Source organism: Lates calcarifer, linkage group LG15, assembly GCF_001640805.2.
Source record: "Lates calcarifer isolate ASB-BC8 linkage group LG15, TLL_Latcal_v3, whole genome shotgun sequence".
Lineage (NCBI taxonomy): Eukaryota > Metazoa > Chordata > Actinopteri > Centropomidae > Lates > Lates calcarifer.
In genome coordinates, this window is record NC_066847.1 from 2,414,626 (window position 1) to 2,439,263 (window position 24,638).

Consider the following 24,638-nt stretch of genomic DNA (forward strand, 5'->3'; position numbering starts at 1 on the left):
CACAGTATGAGTTTGGAGATATGATTACGTTAAAAAGGAGATGCAAATGCTTGCCTTTTCTCACTTACAAGCACTTTGTTATTTATGTGGATGATGAACCTGACATACCTGGAAGAGCACAAGGGCAGGACATTTTTCATCGCACTGGTATGTGTATTTAAACTGACATATATAGGCATATATATTTGCAGACATCAGGGCTAATGATTGTTGATTAATCTAGTATTTCTAAAAGTTTATTCTCACCATCTCTGCAGGTGAGAGGGGCGGTCATGACTGCAAGTTCGGTGTCCTCGCAAATGAAAAAGGCGACAATGTCAAAGCAGAAAATTACTTAGATGGTAAATATGGATTAAGCAAGGGAACTGACAATGAGATACGTACACGCATCCGGACCATGATTTCACAGTGTAAAGAATATAGAGTCTTTACCAACAACTGTGAACACCTTGCTACCTTTGTGCGCTATGGGAAAAGGTTTTTACAGCAGGTAGGTGGCATACTCAACATTATTTTGTTACTGTCTGGTCTGTTCAGAACAGCACATAATTACGAGGGGTGACTGAAAATCTTATTCTATAATTTATTTCTGTTCACCTAGTGTTCATGCTTGACTGCATCTAATTTGTTTTGTTCTCAGCCGGGCACGTTTGCTGGACTTTTTTGCAACAAGAAACCAAAAGAGTGCTCTGAGATTAACGCACTGGTGGAGGAGATGAAGAGGAATGCAGAACTTGAGGCAAAATGTCTGAGTGAGTGTAAAGACTCTGCTCCAAATGCCGGTTAAGAGGTGCCAACCAAGCCTGTCAGTTTGTGTTGTATCTTTTCTTCAAGTCACTCCATTTGAAATAAAGTGCTGAAGAAGAACTGACTGTCTTCTGTTATCCCTGCTATTCTTAGGAATGCTACATATATACATAATACACAATGAATGAGTGAATAAGTACACTCAGTGAACACTTTATTAGGGAAACGTGTACACCTGCTTATTTGTGCAATTATCCAATCATTCAACTAGAACCTGTGCTGCTTTTGTGCACTTGAGTTACTGTGAAAAGTTTGCAAAGGCAGGAAAGAGGACTGCAGCTAGTAAATATGATTAGAAATTCTGAATTTAAAATACTTTTTAAATACTAGCTTTCAGGAAGGAAACAGATTCCTGAATTTCAGACAGTTTATAGATACATGACAGACATCACACACAGGAATACTCCAAGAAACAAGTAATAATATTTATTGTATCAACTGGAGTCATGCTATATGACACATATGACATTTATGTGACATTTAAAACCAATGCTCTGGCAAGAATAACGAAGCTACTGTCTGCTCATTTCTGAACCTCATCTTGTTGGGAGGAAAAAATTTAAAACCTTGAGGAGGATGTTTGTGTGTGTGTGTGTGTGTGTGTCAGTGTGAATGAGTCAGGGACAGAACAAGTCTTGTGACCAGCTTGCAGTAGAGAAGAATTATTGGAATGCCTTACAAGTAAAGTCAGTGTACAAGCATAAAAAAAGCTCTTATTGTCTGAAAATAAATAACAGCAGCATCTCTGAGCTGTCTGAGCCACACGTCATGTGATGGGAGCGAGTGCCTTAAGGTGACTGAAGAGTCACATGACTGACTTCCTATACAATTTACATTTCCACCAATCCTTACATTCCATTTTTACTGTATGACTGGGTTTGTATGAGTGGATATAGGATTACTGATAGTGTTGTGTACCACATCAGTCTGTTACTATGACAACAGACGCTATATCACACACAACAAAAACTGTTTTGTTCATTTTTTGAATTTCTGAAAACCTGGTAGGCCAGTTCATCAGGCTGGTCCACACAGGTGCAGATTCTCTTAACAGTATAAAATTGGTTTTACAAGACATTTGAACTTGGTGTCAGGGGGTTTCAAGGCTAAATCACCTGGTTCAATTAAATTCTGGTGGCCAACTAATTAGCAGTTAAAAACAAAACAGTGAAATGTCCTTTTGTCTCATTTTGTTCTGACCTGTTGGGAAAGAACGAGCTAAAATGGAACACCTGTCTGGTCTAAAGCTCCCACCACAGTGCAGTCCTCTTCATAGTCACCATCCTCATCAGAAGTGTGTGCTGACAGTAGCTACTCCACAGGCCGGATGCCCTTGGCCTCCTCCATCTTCCTGAGGGTCTCGTCCCACTGGGTGAACTGCTTGGACAGCAGGAACATCTGCCAATCAGATTTCAAGAGTCAGAGGACGGACGTTTCTCCTCTCTGCAGTTTTTCTTACAAAGAGGTCAGTGAGAGAAGAGCAATCTAAATATTTCTCTAATTTCACATGGCGGCTGGTGGATCCATAATTTCTACCAGACAAAGTCGTTTTGGAAAAGAAAAGAAATATGGCTGGTGTACTGCAAAATTCATTGTTCAAACGTTTCTGTATTTTTGTTCACCCTCTTTTATCCCAAAGGACATATGAGAAAACATTTTTTAAAAATATTGCAATAACATGAAATTTTTAATTTCTACAGCTCTGTAACGGTTTTGTGTATCATTTTTTACTTGTGATGATTTTTATTTCACAAAAATTTAAAAATAAATCATATTTTGAAAACAGAAGCGTACCATTTTATTGTACTCCTCAAAAAGCTTCTTCACTTCCTGGGACTGAGCTTCAGTTTGGTCCTGTAAAAGAACATGTAAGAGTAAACGAGACAGTGACAGTGAGAGGCAAACAAGCTGAGAAAGTGAGAGCGTGCAGTTACCTGCTCTTTGATGTGAATCTGTGACAGGCGCTGCAACTTGGTGGCGTGTTCTGGAACATCTGTGACCAACAGAAACACAGTTAACACATACCTGAGGAGGTCAAAATACAGCACTTTAGTGTTTCCCTCTATTCATCCAGCAGCTATACAACACCACTTCAAAACACAATGTTACTGAATAAAAAGGCTGGGAACTACATTAATTTTCCCCCAAACACATGTGAGTGAATGAGCTCCTTTCCTGACTGGTAAAATATCAGAGCAGTTATTCCTTTGACTTGATTTGCATGGTGTCCTGCAAGGTTAAACTCACCTCTGATGTAAGTGCTGTCTAACAGCGGCTGCAGGCTGCTGACCTGCTCCAGCAAAGCAGCCTGGGAGAGCAGAAAGTCCTCCTCTGTGCACACACACACACACCAGCATTATAATGAATACTGAATCAGATGCAAACTGCTCATTTAGTCCTCTACAACACAACACTTCTTGTTAATACATATGAAATAACTTGCATGTTATACAATATATCTACACTGGACTTTATAATAAACAATCTCTCAGAGACAAAACTGACTTTTAAAATTTGCAGTTGTAAATAGATGCTGCTTTTCATTCTATACATCCATCCCTGATCCCACCTGCTTCTTACCAGCAAGGATGAACTCCAACTTCATAGCATCAGGTACAGTGATGTGGTCGGTGAACTGGGGGTCCAGGTACTTCAGAAGGTCCTCAACTGCACCACAGCCACAATAAATATAGTCAAAGACTCAGCAACCAGAAACCTTCCTGCACTGTCGTGACATTTTACATTTCAAACTTGCACTCTGCAGCACTTTTAGCATCTTATGTCAGCATTTTGACATTTTTAATGTTTGTTGGGCAAACTGAATGAAATTAGTCACTAATATATTTAAACATTGGAAAATAAACAGCCTTACATGATACATGAATGACTGTATCAATGTTGTAGTAGCATCCTTTTTGAGACACTTGATAAATCAATAAAGTTTCACTCAGACTATAATCCGAGTCATCTGAGGAGATGCAACACAGTGTGTGACTCACTCTTCTTGTGCAGGATCTTTACTCTCTCTCTCTTGTTTGCCGTGTTGGTCAGACCTGCTTGAATCCTGGCCAAAGACTCTGCACACTGGAGGAGAGAGGACACTGATTAGACTTAATATTAATGATAACCAAGGACACAGAAAAGTCAACAAAATATATATATTACTGTGTTTGAGCAGCATTTTTGTGCAGTATACAGTACTACCCCTAACACAGTACAAAAACACAAGAGTTCAGGTTCAAGAGGAAGAGGAACTAATTAATTTGTACACGTTCTTGTGTTATCACCTAAAGAACTGGAGGTTTATTACCTTCAAAACAAACATTAGAACTTGCAGGATACAGGATAGACAAGGTCATTTGCTTGTGCATACTTACACTAACAGCACTTCTGGTCTCACTCTGAGTACAACTGAAATGTTTTTTAGTTAGCAATACATTCAAACCTGTATTTTAAACTAACCAGCTTTCAGAAGCACAAAAACACTACTTGAGCAGGACATTGTGGCACATTGTTCCATCCCTGGAAGTGCATGTACCACACAAGAAATCCATATCAAAGCCCCTTTGTAAGCTAAAAGTGTTTTTCATATCATATGATGCTCTGATGAGACACCACATTCAGTGATTCACGAGGACTAAACAAGTCTTAGCCCATCAGCTACAAAATAGGTACACTGACTGTTAATAAAGCAGTGCTGCAGGTTCATAAACGTGTTTTCCCGAAATTCAGTGACTTCAGTTCAATTCGGCAAGACGCTTATGCTTAAGATATTAAATAATCTGGTTAGTATCATCCGTGCTTTTACTTTTAATGAGTAGCACTGGCTACAGCGCTATCACAAATGACACCACATGATATTCTTCGTAGTTATTTATCTATTCCCTCTGTCTATAATATATCTAAAAAATGCGAAAAATATCCATCAGGAGTTTCCGAAGGGAATGTTTTGTTTGATAAATTACTTCAACAGTTGATCAATGATCAGTATGTTGGTAACGAACTATCCGTGGCACCTATAAGTATTGAAAAGTAGGAACAACGCATTCAGAAGTCTATTACTCTTATGTATATGTTCAGCAGTAACATAAAGCATTATCTCATTTGAAGTAAATGAGCTAAAACCTGCCCGACATTGTGACAGGGAGGCTAACAAACACAATGACATCATTAAAGCCTCGTAACTGATAGCTATATCTACTTAATAACTAAGCTAGCTGCTATTTAGCGGATAAATAACCGTGCTACAGTTTTGCACTGGCGTGAAAAGTTGTTACGACCTTTAATAAAATTATACTGAGTGGTCGCTGTAGAGCTAATGTGCATAAAATAAAAAGGGCGTTCGCTCATTCCCAGTGTTACAGCTATAGTTAGCTTTGCTACGCTAGCAACTTGCTAGCGTCTTTTATAGCCCCCGCCCAGCAGAATTAGTATTATTCCAGGCTAACCTTGACGGGCTTTCCACTTTTGTTTCTTCTTTCGCCGTATACACGACTCTCCAGCGCCTGAAGGCGCATTTCCAAGTTATCCGTCTCCAAATTTTTATCCATCCTCGGCTCTACTAATGAACACAACAGAAGCTAACGCCCTCTTGATTCACGTAGTTTACAAGAGACGTCGCGTTTTAATGACGCATCCGCAATCGGTTGACAAATAATATTTGTTTTTTTAAAACAGTGTACAACCTACAGAAAAATACGTGCCATTAAAGGATTTTAAACTAAACCTCGCTTTAATAAATACGTGTCAATAATTTTAAAAACATTACCGCTTATAAAAAACGTTTCTTGCGCTATCGCTAGGGGTCGCTGTTTTTCGGTGAACAGGGTTTTCAGCCGTTTTTCCGGTGACAGCAGGGGAATGACAACATCGACAGTCACGGCCCTTCTTCCATCCAGGCTAAGTGCAGAACATCGACAAAAAGTAAGGTTTTCCTCTCATATCACTGTCTTGTCCTCGCACTCAAGAAATTACAATTTGCGAGCAATAATAGCAATACAAAGGGAGCAAGCACATTTGTTTATTGTCAACAGTACTTTGGTATGTTTCCACTGGCTAAGTTAGCTTACCTAGCTCTCGAGCTAATGTCAGTTTTGCCTTACAGCTGCGTAGTTTGACAAGCTTGGAGTTAGTTTTAAAGTCTAGCAGGCGAAGTGCTGCCTTCTGCTGGGCTATAACTCAGTAATAACTCCTCTGACGGACTGATAAAGACACACCTGGCTGGTGGTCCTAGCTTGTGTTGGTCTGCCTACTTCATTGTGATTTTTGTGTTGCTGAAAGTTTCATTAATGGTTGCCTGTTTGCTCTGCTGTGTTGTTGACAACAGGAAGGTGTCTCTACCTTTGGACCTCGGGGTCTGTGTTTTGGGAATTTATTCTTTATGTGCCACTGGGGGCAGAAGCAGCATGGCAGATGACAAGGACGTGTTGAGAGACGTTTGGTTCGGCCGGATCCCCACCTGCTTCACTTTGAACCAGGATGAGGTTACGGAGAGAGAGGCCGAGCCCTACTATGTAAGTGCAGTTACTCACTTGGCCCCAAAACCTGAGGCCAGACCAATGCTATGAGACTTACTTCCATTCTTCGACCTACTGAGCCTTTATTTGGCATCTGTGTGTAAGGATGAATTCAGAGACGTACCACATAAATTCATGTTTAGGAAAACAAAAAAAATGCTGTGTCCCGTATTCCTCATCAGTGAGATGTATGCATCTTAGACACACACATGTCCACACAGCATCATACATGTACATAATACGTGAAATAATACACCTGCCTGTATCACTGATCACACTACTATGTATGCACTCACTCATAGATACGTTGAGATCTATGCAGCAGTGTAAACATGGCAGTCTGTGTGTTTAAGACTGTTATGGCAGAAGGGACAAAACTTCTGCTAAAGTGAGCTCTTCAATATTTTAAAGTATTGTTTTACCGACCACGTGGTAGTAATATGAAGAGTGGAGGTGGTGAGTTCTAGCGATGTGATGGCTCTGACATTCATGTCACTGCTCTGAGTTTGTGACTTGGAGTCTTTGGAAGGATCGGATATGAATAATAAATAATAGCAATGTTATTAACAATGTTCATTCATGCCACTCTAGTAGATATGGTCATAATGATTAGTGGCTGGCTTTTCACCCAAGACGTGCTGCTCTGGGTTTGCCCTCGCTACAGTACCCCCTTATGCTCAAAATCTCAAAACATGCTTAACACAAAGAAGAAATGTTGTCTCATGTATGGTTTATCCAAGTGCATTAAGAGCTTATGTTCTAGCAGTGCAGTTTAAAGCATATGAAATACATAGACCAAGTCTTGCTGGATATTAAATAATCCAGGCCATGGAAACAAATAATTAAGACACTTGTCTTCTGGTGGAATAATACATTTAGTTTATTTGTTGAGCATATAGGCAAACACACAGACTAACATGTATCATTTCTAGGTCTTTATCAGGGTCTGACCTTGTTATTTGTACTTCTAATCTGTAATCTGCACATTTTTGATAAACACATCCTGCAAAGACACTTCTGCAAACCTTGTCAACCACATTCAACCACAACGAATGAAAGGATGTGAGCGCAATTCATTTGTTAATGATTGCACAGTAGTACTCTCTTTCTGCATGAGAGACAAGGCAAACCAGCAAACCATATCCATTACTGCTCCATATCTATGGGTGAAACACAACACGGAGCTTAAAATCCATTTCTACACTGCAGCCACTTATCATGGCAAGTATAGTCACGCCTCTAATGACTGGATGTGATGTTTTCATTCAGAGTGCCAGAGAACATCATAAGTAAGCACCTAGTCCTCCAAGTATCTTGAAGGTACCTCTCTTCCTCATCCCTTGTTGTTGCCTTGTCTTTCAGATCTATGGATTTAGATCTTAATAAAGTTGAAAGTACATTCTGCTTGTTTATTGTATGTAAGGTCACAAAGGTTGCCACAGACAGTCTAAATTTAGCCTCAACTGCCAATGCAGCAGACAGTAACAGACTGTACTGTTTAAATAATGGCATCTCTTCCTCTCTCCCCTTGGCTCTCCCAGCTGCTGTTACCCAGGGTGAGCTACCTGACTCTGGTTACAGACAAGGTGAAAAAACACTTTCTCAAAGTGATGAAGGCCGAGGACGTGGAGGAGATGTGGTTTGAGTATGAAGGAACACCACTGAAATGGTGAGAGAATGATCGTTAGATGAACTGGTTTTATTTTTAGTTCTACCAGGGGAAACAAGGTTGGGTACGTGTGAGTGCATTATGAATTAGTACACGGGCAGATTCCTGACCATACTGTTTTGTGATGTATATGTTAAAACAGCAATTGCATGTATTTTTCTTTTTAACATGAATACAAACTTATTTTCCACACCCCACACCCCTCCCACCTTATAAAATCAGCAGTGCATATACAACTAGCACAGTCATCAGGAAACTGGGTTGGTGTTGTGTGTTGTATTTGAGTGTCAGTGTGAAAATAAATGTTGTTTCCATTTCTCCAACTGTTAAAATCAGTTTCTCTGGACTTTAAATAGTCCCTTCCTGTTGCATTGCCTCATAAACATCCACTTTGTCCAAAAAATGCCTTTCACAGTGAGAACTTTAACAGTGTATTCACACCATGCACAACTCTAGAGAGAGGCCTCTATGAGTCAGTTCATTCAAGGCCAGTGGAGAAGCTGATGTCTCAGCTCTTATCTGCCTGCTTGGCCACAGCAGAGCCAATTATCACACTGCAGGCACTAAGTTCAGCCACAAGGTGTCAATATTGCAACAGACAATGAAGAGCTAATTTTACAGTGGTATCAAAGTCCCAATAATGGCAGTAAAACACAGTAGAGGAAAATAAACAGATGCCATTGTTGATATTTATTTTGATTCATTATCATGTGAAAATATCAAAATATTTGCCAGCTTCAGACTCTCAAATGTGACGTTCTGTCGCAGTCACTGACAAACTAAACAGTTTTAGTTGCATCACATTAAGGTTTGGTAACCTGTGGTTGGAGGTTTCCATTAGTTTCGACATTTCATCAGTTACAGTTTTGGTATAGTTTGGCTTCATGGGACTTAGATGACTATAGATGACTATAATGGTTAATGTGTGAGATGGACTGTTAGAATACATTAAAAAATACAGATTTCAGATTTTAAGAATGCGATTAAGAAAAGCATCTAAGTTTAGCGGACTGAAACATGGTAGATCCACCCTACTCTAAACACAGGAAGTGACAAATAGAGATATTGGAGTGAAATGTAAACTGTTTCCTGAGATTCACATACTGCATCCAGAGAAAGCTGGAGTCAACAATATCAGAGGAAACTTTTAATTCAGAGGTCACATGCTGTTGTCAGTGTCCAATTGGCCAGTAAAACATGTAGTGCAGCTGGTCAGTTTAAAGATTTTGTAGCTGATAATGAGAGAAACACTATTAGCCTTAGCATCCTGTGATGGAAATATGAACACACTTGGAGCAGCAGCTATGATGTTGAGCTGTCTAACAGGGTTTACACTGGTAACATTATTTTGTTTTTGCATGTCCTGGTTGCAGGCACTATCCAATCGGAGTTCTTTTTGACCTTCATGCCTCCAACACTGTCTTACCCTGGAGCATCACTGTGCACTTTAAGGTAAGAGCCAGAGTCAGACTCTTTGTGTTTCCGCATTCTTAATACAACAAAGTTCCACCTGTGAATCTTTATATATTAACAATGAATGAAGAATGATGAGAGCCTTTTAGTCTCTTTTAGCTTACAGACGTAGCTTTAAGATACATTTACTGTATAGTTCCGTCATCCCTCATTTACATAAAGTTTATCTTGTGTCTTTGTGTCAGAATTTTCCAGATCGTGACCTGCTCCACTGCCCGTCCAACTCTGTGATCGAGGCTCACTTCATGTCCAGCATCAAGGAGGCCGACGCCCTCAAGCACAAGAGCCAAGTAGTTAACGACATGCAGAAGAAAGACCACAAACAGCTGTGGATGGGCCTGCAGAATGGTGAGAGCCACACACAAACACAAAAACATACACACATTCCTGCTGGCAGCTGTGAATGAGCGTGCTGAAAGATGAGGAGGGCAGACACACAGACACAGACACACACACAATTCAAACAAGACATACCACAAGCACCTGTTGGGGAAGTGACACAATCAGACAGTCACACATTCAATCATTAACAATCAGATGCAGGCACATTGCATTGCTGCTCACACAGATCTAAATGCAGGTTGACACATACTCACTTACTGTAAGCACTTGGAATTGTCTACAAAAGATTAAGTCATCTGTACAATGACACGAATATTGCATCCAGTAGATTCACAGATGTTACTACACGCACACCCAACACCCACCAGATTCCTTTTTATCATTACCCATCTGTCCAGACTGGTTGATTTCTCAATGGAATCTGGTTTTCATTGCGGTGTTTGTGTAGGTGAAGCTAGGGTGGTGGGGCTGATGTATGAGAAACTTGTGATGTGGGAGTAGGTGCTGGGGCAGATGGGATGGATTTCCTAAGTGTGGAGTTATATGAAATTCTTAGGAAAGCAAAACCCAACACACGGCATGAGTTTCCTCAGATGACCACAGGTTCATTTGATCAAACGAGGATACAGTAAACACATAAGCCACTGTGGTGACCCAATTTGTAATTATTAGCAGACAGTAACTTACTTATCAACTGTACCAGACTTCCAGAATTCCCTGAAGCTGAAATACATACGTGCCGTTTTGAACGTACAAGGTGCAATCAAAAAATGGTGTGATTGCACATCGTCATGATATAGGACCCATTTGCTATCATGTCCTGACCTGATGCACCTTCTTCGGTCTTAGAGACTGCAGATTCTTCCACTGCAGTTTGATCTCTGGTCTGTGGACCCAGCTCTTGACACCAGCGATGATCTTCAACATGAAGGTTGGGTCATCCTGGGCCTGCTCATGGAGACTCTTGCAGACTTCAACATGATGCTGCTTTTGCTCCATGGTGAAATTGCAAATGCGAGTAATTACAAAACATGCGATTGCACCAGTAACATCAGTAGGTTTTTCTATGTGCATGAATGTCTGAAGTTGGCTTTAGCATATATTTCAATGTACTGTCGTTACTGTATGGTGGAGTGTGATGATGCACTTAAAACAGTACATTTACTGCTATAGGACGTGTTTGTCATACTGCTCATGGGCGCACCCGCTCCTGCTTGATAATATCAGTATCTATAATTTTGCTTCTTCAGTAAATTATAAAATATAGTTCCCTAGATTATGCAGTAGTACAGTAGAATAACGTACCACTGGGTCTCAAATAAAGACGGAAAATAACATTTATAATATTTTTAGATAAGGTATGTTCAACAAAACTGACAGGAAAGTAAATCGATTATACCCTCTGTACTGTAAGGTTTTAAATGTGAAACAGGTGGAGGACGTGTTGCATTAACTGCAAAGAACAGTAGCAACACATGAGGTAGACTGATAATGCATTAAAGAAATGCAATCATACAAGTAATGGCCAGTACTTATAGGTAGTGTCAGCCATCATTTGCGTAGTACTTCTCATGTAACTGTCAAAATTGTGCAAAGTGCATGTGGCACTGAGAATGTTTTGAACAGGTTTGCAGAAACACCCAAGGGTGTCAAACCTGCAAAACTTCAGCTGCTTATCTCTCTTCCACTTTCCTTTGAAAGTAATAGCGAGAGAAAGAGATATGTCAAATCTTAAAACAAGAAAGTAAGGTGAAAAAGCTTTCATATAGGAGACAGAGACTAACAGATGATGCAAGTTCAGGGTGTGGTTCATGCCGTTTTTCCCCTGAAACTGTTTGTAACTTCTTTAAAACAGAAACAGACAATACTTACAAACTAATCCAAATAGAAGGACTTGGCCATACCTGTCACACACGAAAGTGAGAGATGAAACCTTATCTAAACCAAAACTTTCACATCCAAAAGAGACCAGAAACAGAGAGAGAGAAACAGAGATGGTTCAAACTTTCCTCCGGGAGAGAGAAAACCGAACGTTTTAAAAAGATTCATGTGAAAGTGAGAGGCGAGGGGAGGTGTAGGGTCTGAAACCAGCACATGCAGGGTGGAATCATTTTTTATGATGAAAGGCCGTCCTTCAACCAAAAGACCAGAAGGTTGAAGCTGAAGTGCTAATAATGACCTGGCCTGCTGAACTGTCCCAGATAAAAGACACTCAATTTCCATCAGCTTTTTAGAGCTGCATCTACATCCCTTACCCTGACCTCCATGTGAACCGGCGGAGGTGTACAGAAATGAGTGTTTTTCAAAATTAAAGGATGATTCTAGTCTCTGATACATGTTTTACACTGCACACATAATTTATTCTGCTACCACTTTCATAACATATCGTTCTATTTGAGTTTTCATTGCATTACTGGCTTCCTTCCCCCAGACATGCAATAAAAACAACAGCTGACTTTCAGTATGACTGAAAAAGTGTAAGGATGTAATAGGTATTGCAAAATGGCCAGCAGAACTATAAAGTATATTTGCCTTACTTGCCTCGTTAATTGTCCTGTATGTGGAAAGAAAAAGGGAAATTCCCTCGCCTTTGTCAAAAACCCTCTTTCTCACATACTACTTCTCACCCATATCCTCCTTTGAGGATGCATCAGGAATAAATATGTTTACATGAACCCTGGTATTCTGGTTGTAATCATCAATCAAATATAGATAATCGCTTATCCTTGTATTGAGAAGCCTTAATTTGCCAATGCTGTGTGTTTTTAGATAATACTGCCAATAGGTTTCAATACTGAAAAACCAAAGTTATCAAATGTTAAACAAAATTGCAAAATCAAACATTTCATAAAAATTATGAAATATATAATCATGTGAAAAAGTGAAAAAGACAGTCAGTGGCATATGAACAAGCACTTTAAAGATTGTGAAAATGGGAAAATATGGCTCAGGTTCAAACATACCAGAGTTTTCCTTTAAAATGCAGTCATGTCCAGACAGTCAGAGGTTTCATCATTAACTGTAAAAGAACATAATGTTCTCAAAAAAAGATATTTTTGGGGCTTTTATGTCCTTCACTCGATACATGGTGGAGAAGGATGATGGAAATTTTATTAAAACAACATTTTTGGCCCGTGTGTATTTGTGTTGTCACAGATAAGTTTGACCAGTTCTGGGCCATGAACAGGAAGCTGATGGAGTACCCCACTGAGGAGGGAGGCTTCAGATACATCCCCTTCAGGATATACCAGGTAACACACACCAACAAAACTTTAAAAACTGTCTTTTTTCCCCCTTTCACGATGGCCTTATAATGTCACATTTAGTTTGAGCTGGAGATTTTGAGTCTGTGGACTCTTGAGAGTCGAGCTGAAGTTTGCCCAGTAGATGGAGCCAGAGGGCTGTGTAAAATCCCTCCATGTTGGTCTGATGTTGCTGTAACAGGGAAATTACCTCCAACCAGACACTGGCTCTGATTAGCTAGTTCACTCTACAGGCTATCAAACACTACTTGGAGTTTTGAATTCGCAAAATGCAAATGGTAAATAAAAAGTAATCGAAAGGACACAAAAAGATCCAGGTTATCATTTCTGTTCGGCTTAAGACCTAAGATGGATACGTTTTTCCTCCACCTGGCACTCATACACCTGCAGGCAGTCTGAGTATCCGTTAAAACACATCTCTCCCCCTGTCAGATTTTGATATTGTGCAACTGAAGAGTCTGTGACCCTTTCTTGACATATTCATCACTCAAACAACAAATAATACTGTCTTGTTTTATCTCATCTTGTAAGTCAAAACAACAACCCACAGTGCCATTCATGCCTGACATAATACCCATCTTCACACAACATGAGTAAGTGTCTGAGAGCAATAAATATTTTTTTTCCTGAGGTAATGCGTGTTTTTTTACACAAAGTGACAACCATAGATAGTCCTTGATAACTTGATAACCAGTCAGCCCTGCTTTTCCAGTGCCATTCTTTTAATTTCCATCTCATTTTAAAGTGAATGATTAAGAGAAACATATTTGTATATGTAAGTTCACAGCTTTACAGTTGCTCTCCTGTTCTTGTGACTTCTGGCACAACAATCAGTCTCTAAATCATAAAGTGCCTGTTTTTCCTGGGTACTTTTTGGAGGTTATTCATTTGTTCCTGTAAATTTGATATCCATGACTCTTGCCAGTTTGTGTGCAAATCCACTGAACCGAGGTGAGCCGGTGGGCGAGCCTCAGGGTTCAGTTCGAGATCAAGAGACGTAGGCAGACAAGTGGCCTCACGTCGGGTGTTTCCGCCAAAACCTCTGCAGCTTTATCCTGACTCAGGTGAAAATTCCCTTTGGAGGATAGAAAAGAAATAAGAGAGGATGAATAAGCGGCTGATCCTCGCCTGGAAAATATTAGCACGCTGCGAGCCAGACAGTGGGGGAAAAGTGCCATGCTTTGACTCAAGTATTGGGGGTTCCTACGCAGATCAGGAAAGGCTGGGAAAGTGTGGAGAATTCATTTGACAACTTTCAGGGTTTGGAAGGAATTGCACAGAATGAAATTAATTTCAAATAGAACTTGGCGTTGAAAGGGAATCTTAAGAAACAGTGTAATTAAACGTAATTGAAAGTCCTTCTAATCTTACTGGACACTAAAGAGTCTCGTCCAATCCAATTAAAGAAATAAAGATTTGGAAAACATCTGGATCTTTGCAACAAAAACATGTTGACAGTCTGCTTTGAGTCTTGTGGCTGAATGTGCGTGCATGTAGCCTTGATCTCAAATCACAGCAAACAGAAAGGCCCCTCACTGTCATCGAATCCTGTAAAGGAATTAAAGTGTAGGGCCTGTCAGGACATGTTAAAAAGATAATGTAAGGAGCAAATAATGTAAGAAAATGGAACAGCAAACGGAGCAGAAAGTAGATCTGGCTATGGATTTCTAAGAAAAGTGTCATGTTATGAAACAGAAAGAGATATGTAGATGTTAAGAACAGAACAGGACTTAAACGTAATGGTTAGTTGCTAGAGTGAACTTTCCTACGAAGCATATTTTTCCGTATCTGCTGTGACTGCTGGTAATTTCCCACTGCAATGATTTATTATTAAATGTGTAAAGTTTTTAATGAGACCTGTTGGTCTCCACATATGGCTGCATTTACAGTACATTTTGCACAACAACGAGGGTGGAGGAACAGCTGTCTGTCACTGTCAAACACTGACTGTTTTGCATGAAATTCAAAAAGCTCGTAAATTCTTTTGTTTTTACTTTCACATCTTCAGTGTGTAAATAAACTGTTTACACTTCGACAAAAACATTCTTGTGTTCAGCAATAAAACATAACTCTTTAAAGTGGCCGATTGAAACACGCAGTCCAACCAACACGTCCCGCCCACTCAGACATGCACTTGTTGTAGCTGTAAAACAATGTAAGTGCTGGCGTGGAAAAGAAACCCAGACCGTTTGAGTTTTTCATGGCTTGAATTGAAAGTTTCCACGGTCATTTATGAGCTGAGTTGGTTTCATGACAATTGAAGCATCAAAGCCCGTTACAACCTCACTTTGTGATCTCCAAACACCCTGGAGAAAATAAGCATCATTCTTGAAAAGTCTGGATTGTTTTGGAGATGGTGTGGTTTTCATCTTACAAACTGCTAAATATTTACAACCAAAGAAGGCCTGGAAAGTCTGGAGGAGAAAGGAAACTCAATCTGCTTGTTAAGATCTTAAAAAAGTACCTGTAATGGCAGTTTGCTGTGTGGCACTTGGCAACTGCTTTCCCTGTCCAAAAGTGCCTTATGAGGGTTCACAGAAGTTTTGGTTTATCACACATATGACATTTTGAATCCATCTGAAGTATTTTTAGCTTTGCCATCAGTGAAAGGATCATCTAATTCATTCTGTTCATAGTCTTATTTTTGCATTGTGCATTGTGGGGTTTGTTTACCGTATGTCCAATCACTGCAATTCGCTGCTTGTGTTTTTTGTTTTTTGAGATATTGCAGCATGCTCAGCATTTAACTTAGTGGGACAATCGTAATAATACTAAATAATAGGAATAATGGGCAAAACCAAGAAAACGGGACAAAGGTTTTGTTATAAACCTTTGATCAGAGAGCAACATACCACATTAAAATGATTAAAATAAACAGAGGAACTAAACTCAAGCAAATAACTTGAGTTCCGTAAAAAAATAATTAAAAAAAAAAAGATGTGTAGGAACTCTGCCAAGCTTTTGTTGTTGCCAATAAGAAATTCCAGTGTTTTGCTAGGCAGAGTTGTTGTGACAAGACACAACACGATATGACACAACCCAGTGAAGACACTCAATGAGGAGAAGAAAGAAAATGGTGTAGAAACAGTGCACTAACGCTGAAAAGAACAAAGCTGTTTGGTACTCATAGAAGTCACTGTGGATGACTGAACAGGAGACTGCCTAATACAGAGGAAAGATCCCCCCCCCACCACTCCCACACACACACAAACACACACACTCAGAGTCCTTCAAAGCCAGATTGTGGTCTTTAGTGTAAATAACATGTGCTGTGTTTGATGCAGACAGAATTAATGACAACATTCAGTCCAAATAACAGAGGGCTCATTTCCGTCTGGCCTGCACTCCTTATGGAGACGAAGACACCTCATAGGCATGGACGACACGTTTGTATGTTTGTGTGTGTGTGCGTGTCTGCCTTATATCCTGAAGTTTAAAAATAGTTTAACCGTCTTTCATGACTTGCCACCAATTTGAGATATTAATTCTTGTTTATATCCTTGTTAGCTCAAACTGGCAACTTTATTTTTTATTTTAGTTTTCTTTCTTATTTTTTTCTGTTACACACAATATGCCTAAATCTCTGACATTGTAAATGTAGGTTTATATTTTTTAGATTTAGACTCATTAAGTCCTCAAAGAAAGTTTTTTTTATTCTATGTTTTTTTGGTCACAATCATAGCATACCTTTCCTCATTTGTGCTCCTGTGCTCCTGTGTGTGTGTGTTTGTGTGTGCACGTGTACATCTTTCTTTGCAAGCTTCTGTTTGTGTATTCCCTGTTTCACATATTTGTATTTGTCTTTTGTGCTTCCACTTGAGTCCTTTACTTCTGTGTTATTGTGTGTGTTTGCTGTCCGCTGTGCCTTGGCTCCAGTCAGCGGTGGGACTCGTTTGGCTGCTGGTGCATCTTCCTGCTTCGGCAGTGACACCACTCTGTGATTCAAAGAGCCAGAGGGAGCCGACTGTCTCACTGTGCGGAAAGTGAAAATTACTATGCTTCTCTTAAAAACCGCTTACATTGTTGCTCTACAGGTATACCTCTCTGTTCCCGCTCTGTGACTCACTGCTTACTCACAAACCCCCAATGCAAGAGCAGGCAGTCCACCTCCACCCGCCTGTGTTGTGGTGCTGTAGAGGCAGCCTGCTCTGAAGAATGCTGGTTTATTGCCTCCCAGATATCTTGTAATGGCTGACTGAGACGAGGGGGAGTTAGTGACTACACAGACAATTACAAAACATGGGAATGCTGGAAACAGTTGTGTGTAATCATGCCATGGGCAACAGGTGATATGCTTGTTCAAGGTTCATGCCTATACCCATATATACTGGAAATGAATGATGTTGTTTTTAACTCTGACACCTTAAAATTTCCATTTAAAAAAAAGAGTAACAGGGTCAATGTCTTCATCATCATCTAGGAGAATCTGTAGAATATACTGGCAACACATATCTTCAGAAACTTTCTGTGGTAAAAAGTGGTGTTGAGTGTTGAGGTGGAGGCGGAAATCAGATAAAACCACAACTATCTGTATGGCTAAATACCTAAAGGTAACTTTAGGTAAATGAGAAAGCCATTAAATATCTGTAGTGCACTGAGAGCAAACTGTCGTTAGCAGTTGCACAATTCACTTTCAATACTTTAATTAAAACACCCTCATGAAGTTGATGGTGCCAAAATGGACTTGGCAAGAATTGTGTGAAGAACCGTTCTGGTTTTAGGGAAGCTAGACAGGTGAAGTACTTGGCGATGCTCCTGTTTATTAGGTTTAGAAGAATAGGTGAATATAAATCCTTGTGGGGCTGAGAAAGTCTGATCAGCACCAAAATTTTGAGATGTCTGAATGGTGAAGTGCAACAGGTCAACCTAGCATAACACTTGGACAATAAATTATTAAGAATTCAATTCAGTGTCCCTTGATGGAGTTTCTCCTCCACAGGTGTGCATTTCAAGGTCTGAGAAAATGAAGACTGCTAAAAATGAGGTTGGAATTTTAATTTACGAATGGATGGTCTCAGAGTTCAGTGGAAATGCTTTCTGTCACCCCTCCCAATTCGCGGAAACTCGTGTTGATTGACAGTGCTGTACCCCCCCGTCCATTGTTTTACCATCAATTAGGCGGATTGAATCCCCTCCATCAATTAGGCTACGTCTTGAGTTCCGCTGCTCTTTTCACTCAGCGAGAGCGAGCCATCTCTTTTCACCTGAGTCCTAATGACACCTCGCTCTCTTTGTGTTGCCATGTGCCGCTGTGCCAGCTAAGGTGTCACGCCAGCTGAAAAGAAAGTGTCTTCATCCAAGCAGTATCACGCTTCTCCCTCTAGGGATCAATAGCCCCTTCTTTGTATGGTGACCGGCTCAATTATTCATGGCTTGCTATTTAAAAATGCAAAGAAGTAGCTGTCACTTAGCGCACTCTCTCTGCTCTGGCTCTCGGCGATGATCCCGCACGAAACGTCGTGCTTCCTGTCAGTGACTCAGTCTTTCTGTGTAACTTGAGCATGGGCTTCGCGCCTCTACTGCCACCTTCCTCTTGCTTATTCGCGCCTGGCTCTGTGGTGTGTAGTTACCACTCAGTTACTCGATCCCTGTCCTCGCCGGTTTCCTTTTCACAGCCTCATGATTAGACCCTATTGTGTGTCAGACTCTCCGTTTGACACCTCAGGTTGGGTATCTGCCAGGCGCCACATTTCCCTCTAATGCCACAGTTTCTCCCATTGTTCTATGCTGCTTAGTGGTAGAGCAAGGAATTATTTGTTTCCAGAGTCTGAATCCCACTGAGCTCACTATTACTGATTGCGGCGGATACGAGGTTGGCGATAATTCAGCCGTAGTGTTTTGGCTGTTAGCGAATTGAATTGTAATGATATGATTAACTCGATTGATAATACTGATTTTTCCCCATTATTGATTAAAGGTAATCATTTGAGTAATCTCTGGAGCCTACAAAATGTCAGGAAGTAAAGACAAATGCCTTTGCAAGTTCCAGGTTCAAAGTTAACTCTTTGAATTTCCAGTGTGTGTGAAGAACAGTTAAAAACTCAAATAGATTCAGCTTACAATGATATCAGGTAGAGAAATGCTGCAAATCCTCAAGTGTTTTTCCTTTTTGTTAAATTTTTTTTGATTCATTGTTTCAGTTCCAGACGTTATTATTATTGTAATACTGATTTTCAACCATATCGCCCAGCCGTAATTATGATGCAGTGCATGTGGCAAATAAAGCATCAAAGTTTTTACTCTGGTCAGATACTACTCTTACTGATTCTGTTGATGGATACAGTTTCTGTCACAAAAACACAACTACTTACTAAATTTGCAAAAATCTTGAGACACTATGACACATAGTAGAAATCCACTGAAGTAAGGTGTTCGATTAACCAAATAGCATACTTAAATCATGGCATGACTGCAACTCCTGGACAAGATCCAGTGCGTGGCGCCTTCTCTCCTGCCCTGAGAACACGGGTCACTCAGTAACTAGAACCTCTAAATTTTTAATTCTGCACTGAAGTGATAGTGACACTTTTGACATTTACAAAGGAGATACCTGCTGACACACCAGAATCAGATTCAGGAACTGGATTTACTGGAGGCTACAACACAACATAAAGTGTGTCAAACAGATAAACCCAAGCAGTTTGGTAGATATTACTTCAGTAGCACTATGATATCCTTGAGTCATCTGTCAAATTAAGCTTTACACAGAAGGAGTAGGGCGAGCAGCACATTAGCAGAGCAGCAGCAGCTCTGGCGCTCCATCCATGTGTCTTTACACAGGTGGTGTTCAAGTACAGCACGGAGTTGTAGGATTCCCATTTTCTCCCGCCCAATACACAATCAATGCAGTTATACATGGGGAAAAAGAAGAAGTAGGCGCTTAAAAATGTGCTCCAACATCCATTTATGCATATATAGAGTAAAGTGGGAGTCGTTATACAGCATTTGTGGACAGCTGGATTGATTAAAATAGCAGTATATCTGTTCCATCATTGATGATGATGAGATGGAGGACTGACAAATGTTAGACGTTTAAAATAGTGACTGATAATGTCAAACCCAAAATCATTAAAAAAACAAAACAAATTTGCCCCAAAGGGGTACCAGTCTGTACATAATGCGAGACCCTCTGTCCTCAAACCCCTGAATCCAAATCCATCAGAAGCTCTGGACATAGTTTACTAGATTTTTGTCTGGTGTCTGCTGGTAATTTCCCACCATGTTTCCCGCACCTCTCACTCATGGAATGTTGTGGCTGCAATGTCGATCACTACAGAACAGTCATGAGGATGCTTGCTGCATACATCACATTTGTTTAGCTGTCCCATCATGACTTGCTCAGTTTAGATTTTCGGCATTTAGTGGTTGCTCTTACCCAGAGTGATTTGCTTTGTGGTCAGCAGTAGGATAAGATCTTAGAACACTACTACGATAAGTAGCTAATAGTGAGGAGGTCACGGGTCAGGTCTACATCATTGCAACAACATGCCTGACTGTGGAGGAATCACAAACAGTGTGGGTGAAAAGAAATGCTGAGAGACTTTTTTTCAAAAAGGATGATAAGGAAAAGCGGATGTGATTAATCTCAGCATTGAATTTTCCCAACAAGACTTTAGAGTTAGCTAAATAAACCATTTGTTGCCCCCGCCAAAAAAAAAAAAAGATGTGGTAAATTGTGTCTTCGCTGAAGTGTCCTCGCTGAAGTGTCCTCAAGTAAAACTCTCAAACATCACCATCTCTACGACCTTCAACCTCTACGTGTGGAGAATGAAAAAGGGGATTTCTTTTTTGGGGAACAATAGAGAATGTCACATGTAATATTATGATGTACTCCATTATTCTCTCCATCTGAGAACCCCTAGGAGAACCAGAGGAGTTTTAAGTCTGTGTAGAAGCTGCCTTTTCTGCCAAGTACATACTAAAGGAGAAGTTAATGACTCCCAGACTTATTCTGATCAGTAAAACATGTCAGCATCACTTGTAACATCTGTTGAAATGTTGCAGATTGCTAAATATCGCATTCTGAGCAGTCAGGCTCATCAAAGCACCACATTCCCAGCTCAGGTCAACGCACTGTTCATTCACAGCATTTGCGTGCAGCCTGGTGTGGATTCTTCCCCCTTTCTTGACTCTGTGAACTCTGTTTAACACCTTAAAAGTTCCCCCAATGTTACCTAACATGCAACAGTCCCATTTACAGGATATTTTGTCTGCCTTTTCCAGCAGTATATTGATGTCATGTCTGATGAGTAAAATATTGAAATCATTTTTTTTTTGTGGCTGTTTTCGTGGAGTTTTAATTCACCCAATGCGTTTCGTATCATTGATAATGTTGTTTCAGTTTGACAGAGCGAGAGAACCAGAACTGAGCTCAGAGAGGGTTTTTATCAGGATCACTGACAAACAGGATCCAGGTGTGCCAGGGTTGCTAATGAGCACAGGTGGTGGTTCCTCTCTGTCACGCCCACCTCCAGTGCCTGCAAAGAAAGAAGCTATGCCCCAAGTAATAAGCACACTGGGCAAAAAGGTCCTTACAGACAAAACAGACAATATCATCTTGAACTGAAGTCTGAAGTCCATAAATGTTAAATTCTCATCAAACATAAAACAATGCAGACTGGAAGTTTGTAAACACAAGCTGCGCAGTTTGCTAACATTATCATCTCATTTGGGGCGTCTAGTGTGCTTAAATCAGCTCTTTTTCACCTAACTTAGAAGGTGGTCAATGTAGTGACTACTTTTTTCAAGCCCAAAGTCCTCACATCGTAACATTCCTTTGAAAAAATAATCAGTGATTTCTACGCCCAAATCCTGCTTTACTACGTTCTGAGTGCAGTATGTCTGTACATGTTTATGTTTGCATGCTTGCTGTGCTTGTTAATTCGTTGTGCTCTAATTCATTACAGGCAATGAGCGACAGGCCGTTCATCCAGAAGCTGTTTCGCCCTATTTCACCTGAAGGCAACGCACACACACTTGGCAACCTGCTGAAAGAAATGTACCCAACTGCTATACCAAATGATGGTAAGTCCGCGCGCACACACAGTGACAAGGGGAGTGAAGGTATTGTATCTTGCCTTTTTTTTATAGTGACCAACACAAGTGATCACAGACAATAATAATATTATCAAATTCATCAAGATTAAAAAGAAAACTAACAAACTTACACACAAGCTGCAATGATGCCAAACATTCCAAGCAGCTAACAGTGAGTACAGAATCAGCCATGGTTGATTTTTAGCTGCTTCATCAAATATGGTCCCTGTTGTTATCCTCAAGTAAGAAAAGAAGGAAGCACCTCTCTTCTCTGGTTTATTTTATTCACACAGCCTCAAGACACACAGGAAGGGCAAGATGAGGGAAAATGGTGGCAGTTGCCAGAATAAGTTCACAAAGATGTGGGAGGAGTTGATGTCAATATCAGCAAATTGTAAAATACTAGTGGTTTGACAGATTACTTTATCTGTAACACACATATATACTATATATTATCCATGTCAGTCTTTATGTCAACTGTAGTTCAAACTTTTAAATGTCATATCTCTTTAATGTCACAGCCTGTAGTTTAGTTGCTGCTGTGGCAGAGGTGTGGTGATAATGAAAGAAGAGATGAGAGGGGGAGTGAGAGAGGGCGAGCAGCAGTCTAAACAGGCAGTGTCTGCCGAGGAGGAGAGAGGAAGTAGATAAGGAGACAATAGTGCGTTAGGACAGAGGACCCGCAGGAGACTCACCTGCACAGAGGAGACGGAACCATTAACATCCCCCCCGTCTGCCTACCTGTCTGATCAACATTCACTCTCATTTAGCACTTACACTCACTTTCATATAATCCATTGGTTCTCAACTGAATTTTAACTCCATGAATCTCTTAATTCTTTAGATTAACTGAGATTAGAGTAACCCAGTAAGTGTTACCTGTGTCCCAGGTTCATACTACAGTGGACAGTATATTTTATATGTTAAATGTCATTCTGTAGTTTTTTTGCAGTTAGTATAAAAGAAATTAATTTGCTGTACTGTTGTGAAACTATGACTTTTTGAAGTTATTCAGCAGCGTCTTCTCAGAGAGTAAGCAAAACGTTTATAGCTTTATAGCGAGTTTCAGCTCATTGTAAAGCTTTGGTTCTCTCTCACCTCTCTCATAGCTTCGTTTTCAGCTGCAGCAGTTTTAGGTGAAAAAGCTCAAAAGCCAAGAACCAATCCTAGGGATGCATATCAAAGCCAATGTGAACGTATTTTAATAGATCGGAATCAAAATCTGATCCTTTCATTTTGGTACTCTGCTGTGTTTTATCCACCTGAGCCTGCTAGTGTTGCAGCTACTGTTATCGGTATCTGCAGTGCAGTGGCCAAGAAAAACACAAAAACAACAGATAGGGACTTTCCTGCTATAAACATAAAGACAGCAGCAGCTAAAGGGTCAGATATGTTCCTCAGGTATTGGTAGAGACAAAAAACAGAGTCAAAAGAGAGGGAGCTCACATTTATCAGGTAGCCAGAATCCCAACTCCAAATGAATGAACTCCAAGTGCTGATTGTGTAAATAAGCAACTGTTTGCCGATAAGTTTGCCATGTCAGTGTTGACTTCATATTTTGTTTTTGCCCAAAGTGAACACATAATCTTTTTTGCAGGTTGAAATGATTAAGTGATAACGAAACATCGGTGTGACCAACAAATACTGGAGTTTTCCAGTAGTGGTTCCAGGTGGATATGATAATCGGATATTTTTTAGTTCCGTCATTCACAAATCTCGTCTCTCCTCTTTTATGAGTATGTGAAAAACATCCAGGTAGCAGGCTCACCAGTGACGGGCAGTGTCTGCTGTAACTTCAGGTAATTAGCTTAATGTGCTGTCTGCAAGTTGGGAAATGAAGACCAACAGAGTGACAAGACTTTGCGGTTGTATTGACGTTTGTGCGTACGGTTTTCGGTAAAAACATCATTCCTCCCCCAGGAAATAAAACACATCATCACAGTTTCAAGTGTACCTCTTTGTTTTTGGCTTCAGCTTCAGCGTGAAATCCAGCCATGACTTAACATCCCTGAACTGTAGTAACAGCTGCTAAGTACTAAGATGATACTGAAGGATTCTTTTTACTTACAAATGGATGGTTTTCTCACACTAATCCACTCCCAGCTGTTATAAATTTATCTAATTTTTGGGCAATTTTAAGGTTTGCTTAGAATTGGCGTGACTAATGTGGAGACAGAGATATCCTCGAACAGTTCCTCTTTTCCTGTTTCTATAGTTTCCCTGATCTAAGACTATTTTTTCCCTCTTTGATCCTCTATCTCCCTCTCAGGTGTAGTCTTCAACATCTTCCCTGTCTGCTGTAGACGTCTTTCATGTCTTTGACGTTAAGTCTCTGCTTTTCTCTGCTCTCCTCCCTCCCAGAGGAGTCTGCCAGCCTGCCTGGCTGATCAAGGTGAAAGTGGCCCTTTTGTCTCTTGTCGTTTGTTTGGTTTCCACCTCTTCCTTGGCTGGTAGATGAGTCGGGTGATAGCCGGGGATTATGGCGGCGTGTTTGGATTAGAGACACCGGGACGTGTGTTCAGGGGCTGGGCG

At 40.4% G+C, this 24,638-nt stretch overlaps 2 protein-coding genes across 2 annotated transcripts in view; one reads left to right on the plus strand and one right to left on the minus strand.

Moving 5' to 3' along the window:
* Nucleotides 1–1,218: 1,218 nt before the first annotated feature.
* LOC108883164 (dynactin subunit 3) lies at nucleotides 1,219–5,424 on the minus strand. Its single transcript, XM_018676075.2, has 7 exons — nucleotides 5,256–5,424; nucleotides 3,807–3,891; nucleotides 3,388–3,474; nucleotides 3,055–3,138; nucleotides 2,742–2,800; nucleotides 2,602–2,661; nucleotides 1,219–2,205 (listed from the first exon to the last, which is right to left on the minus strand). The coding sequence occupies exons 1-7, from the start codon at nucleotides 5,355–5,357 to the stop codon at nucleotides 2,119–2,121; spliced, it is 564 nt and encodes a 187-aa protein (XP_018531591.1). The 5' UTR covers nucleotides 5,358–5,424; the 3' UTR covers nucleotides 1,219–2,118.
* Nucleotides 5,425–5,628: 204 nt separating this feature from the next.
* atg5 (ATG5 autophagy related 5 homolog (S. cerevisiae)) overlaps nucleotides 5,629–24,638 on the plus strand; it is a 29,677-nt gene continuing 10,667 nt past the window's right edge. The window contains exons 1-7 of the mRNA XM_018676076.2: nucleotides 5,629–5,730; nucleotides 6,134–6,320; nucleotides 7,865–7,992; nucleotides 9,366–9,444; nucleotides 9,651–9,813; nucleotides 12,964–13,058; nucleotides 21,977–22,094. Coding sequence (XP_018531592.1) covers nucleotides 6,213–6,320; nucleotides 7,865–7,992; nucleotides 9,366–9,444; nucleotides 9,651–9,813; nucleotides 12,964–13,058; nucleotides 21,977–22,094 — 691 coding nt within the window. The 5' untranslated portion in view covers nucleotides 5,629–5,730; nucleotides 6,134–6,212. The remainder of the gene's footprint in view (nucleotides 5,731–6,133; nucleotides 6,321–7,864; nucleotides 7,993–9,365; nucleotides 9,445–9,650; nucleotides 9,814–12,963; nucleotides 13,059–21,976; nucleotides 22,095–24,638) is intronic.

Coding starts and splice junctions, on each gene's coding strand:
- LOC108883164 (XM_018676075.2), bottom strand. CDS start 5,357: ATGGATAAAAATTTGGAGACGGATAACTTGGAAATGCGCCTTCAGGCG. Junction 3,892..5,255: donor AAAGTGGAAAGCCCGTCAAG/GTTAGCCTGGAA, acceptor TCTCTCCTCCAG/TGTGCAGAGTCTTTGGCCAG. Junction 2,801..3,054: donor AGACAGCACTTACATCAGAG/GTGAGTTTAACC, acceptor TGTTGGTCACAG/ATGTTCCAGAACACGCCACC.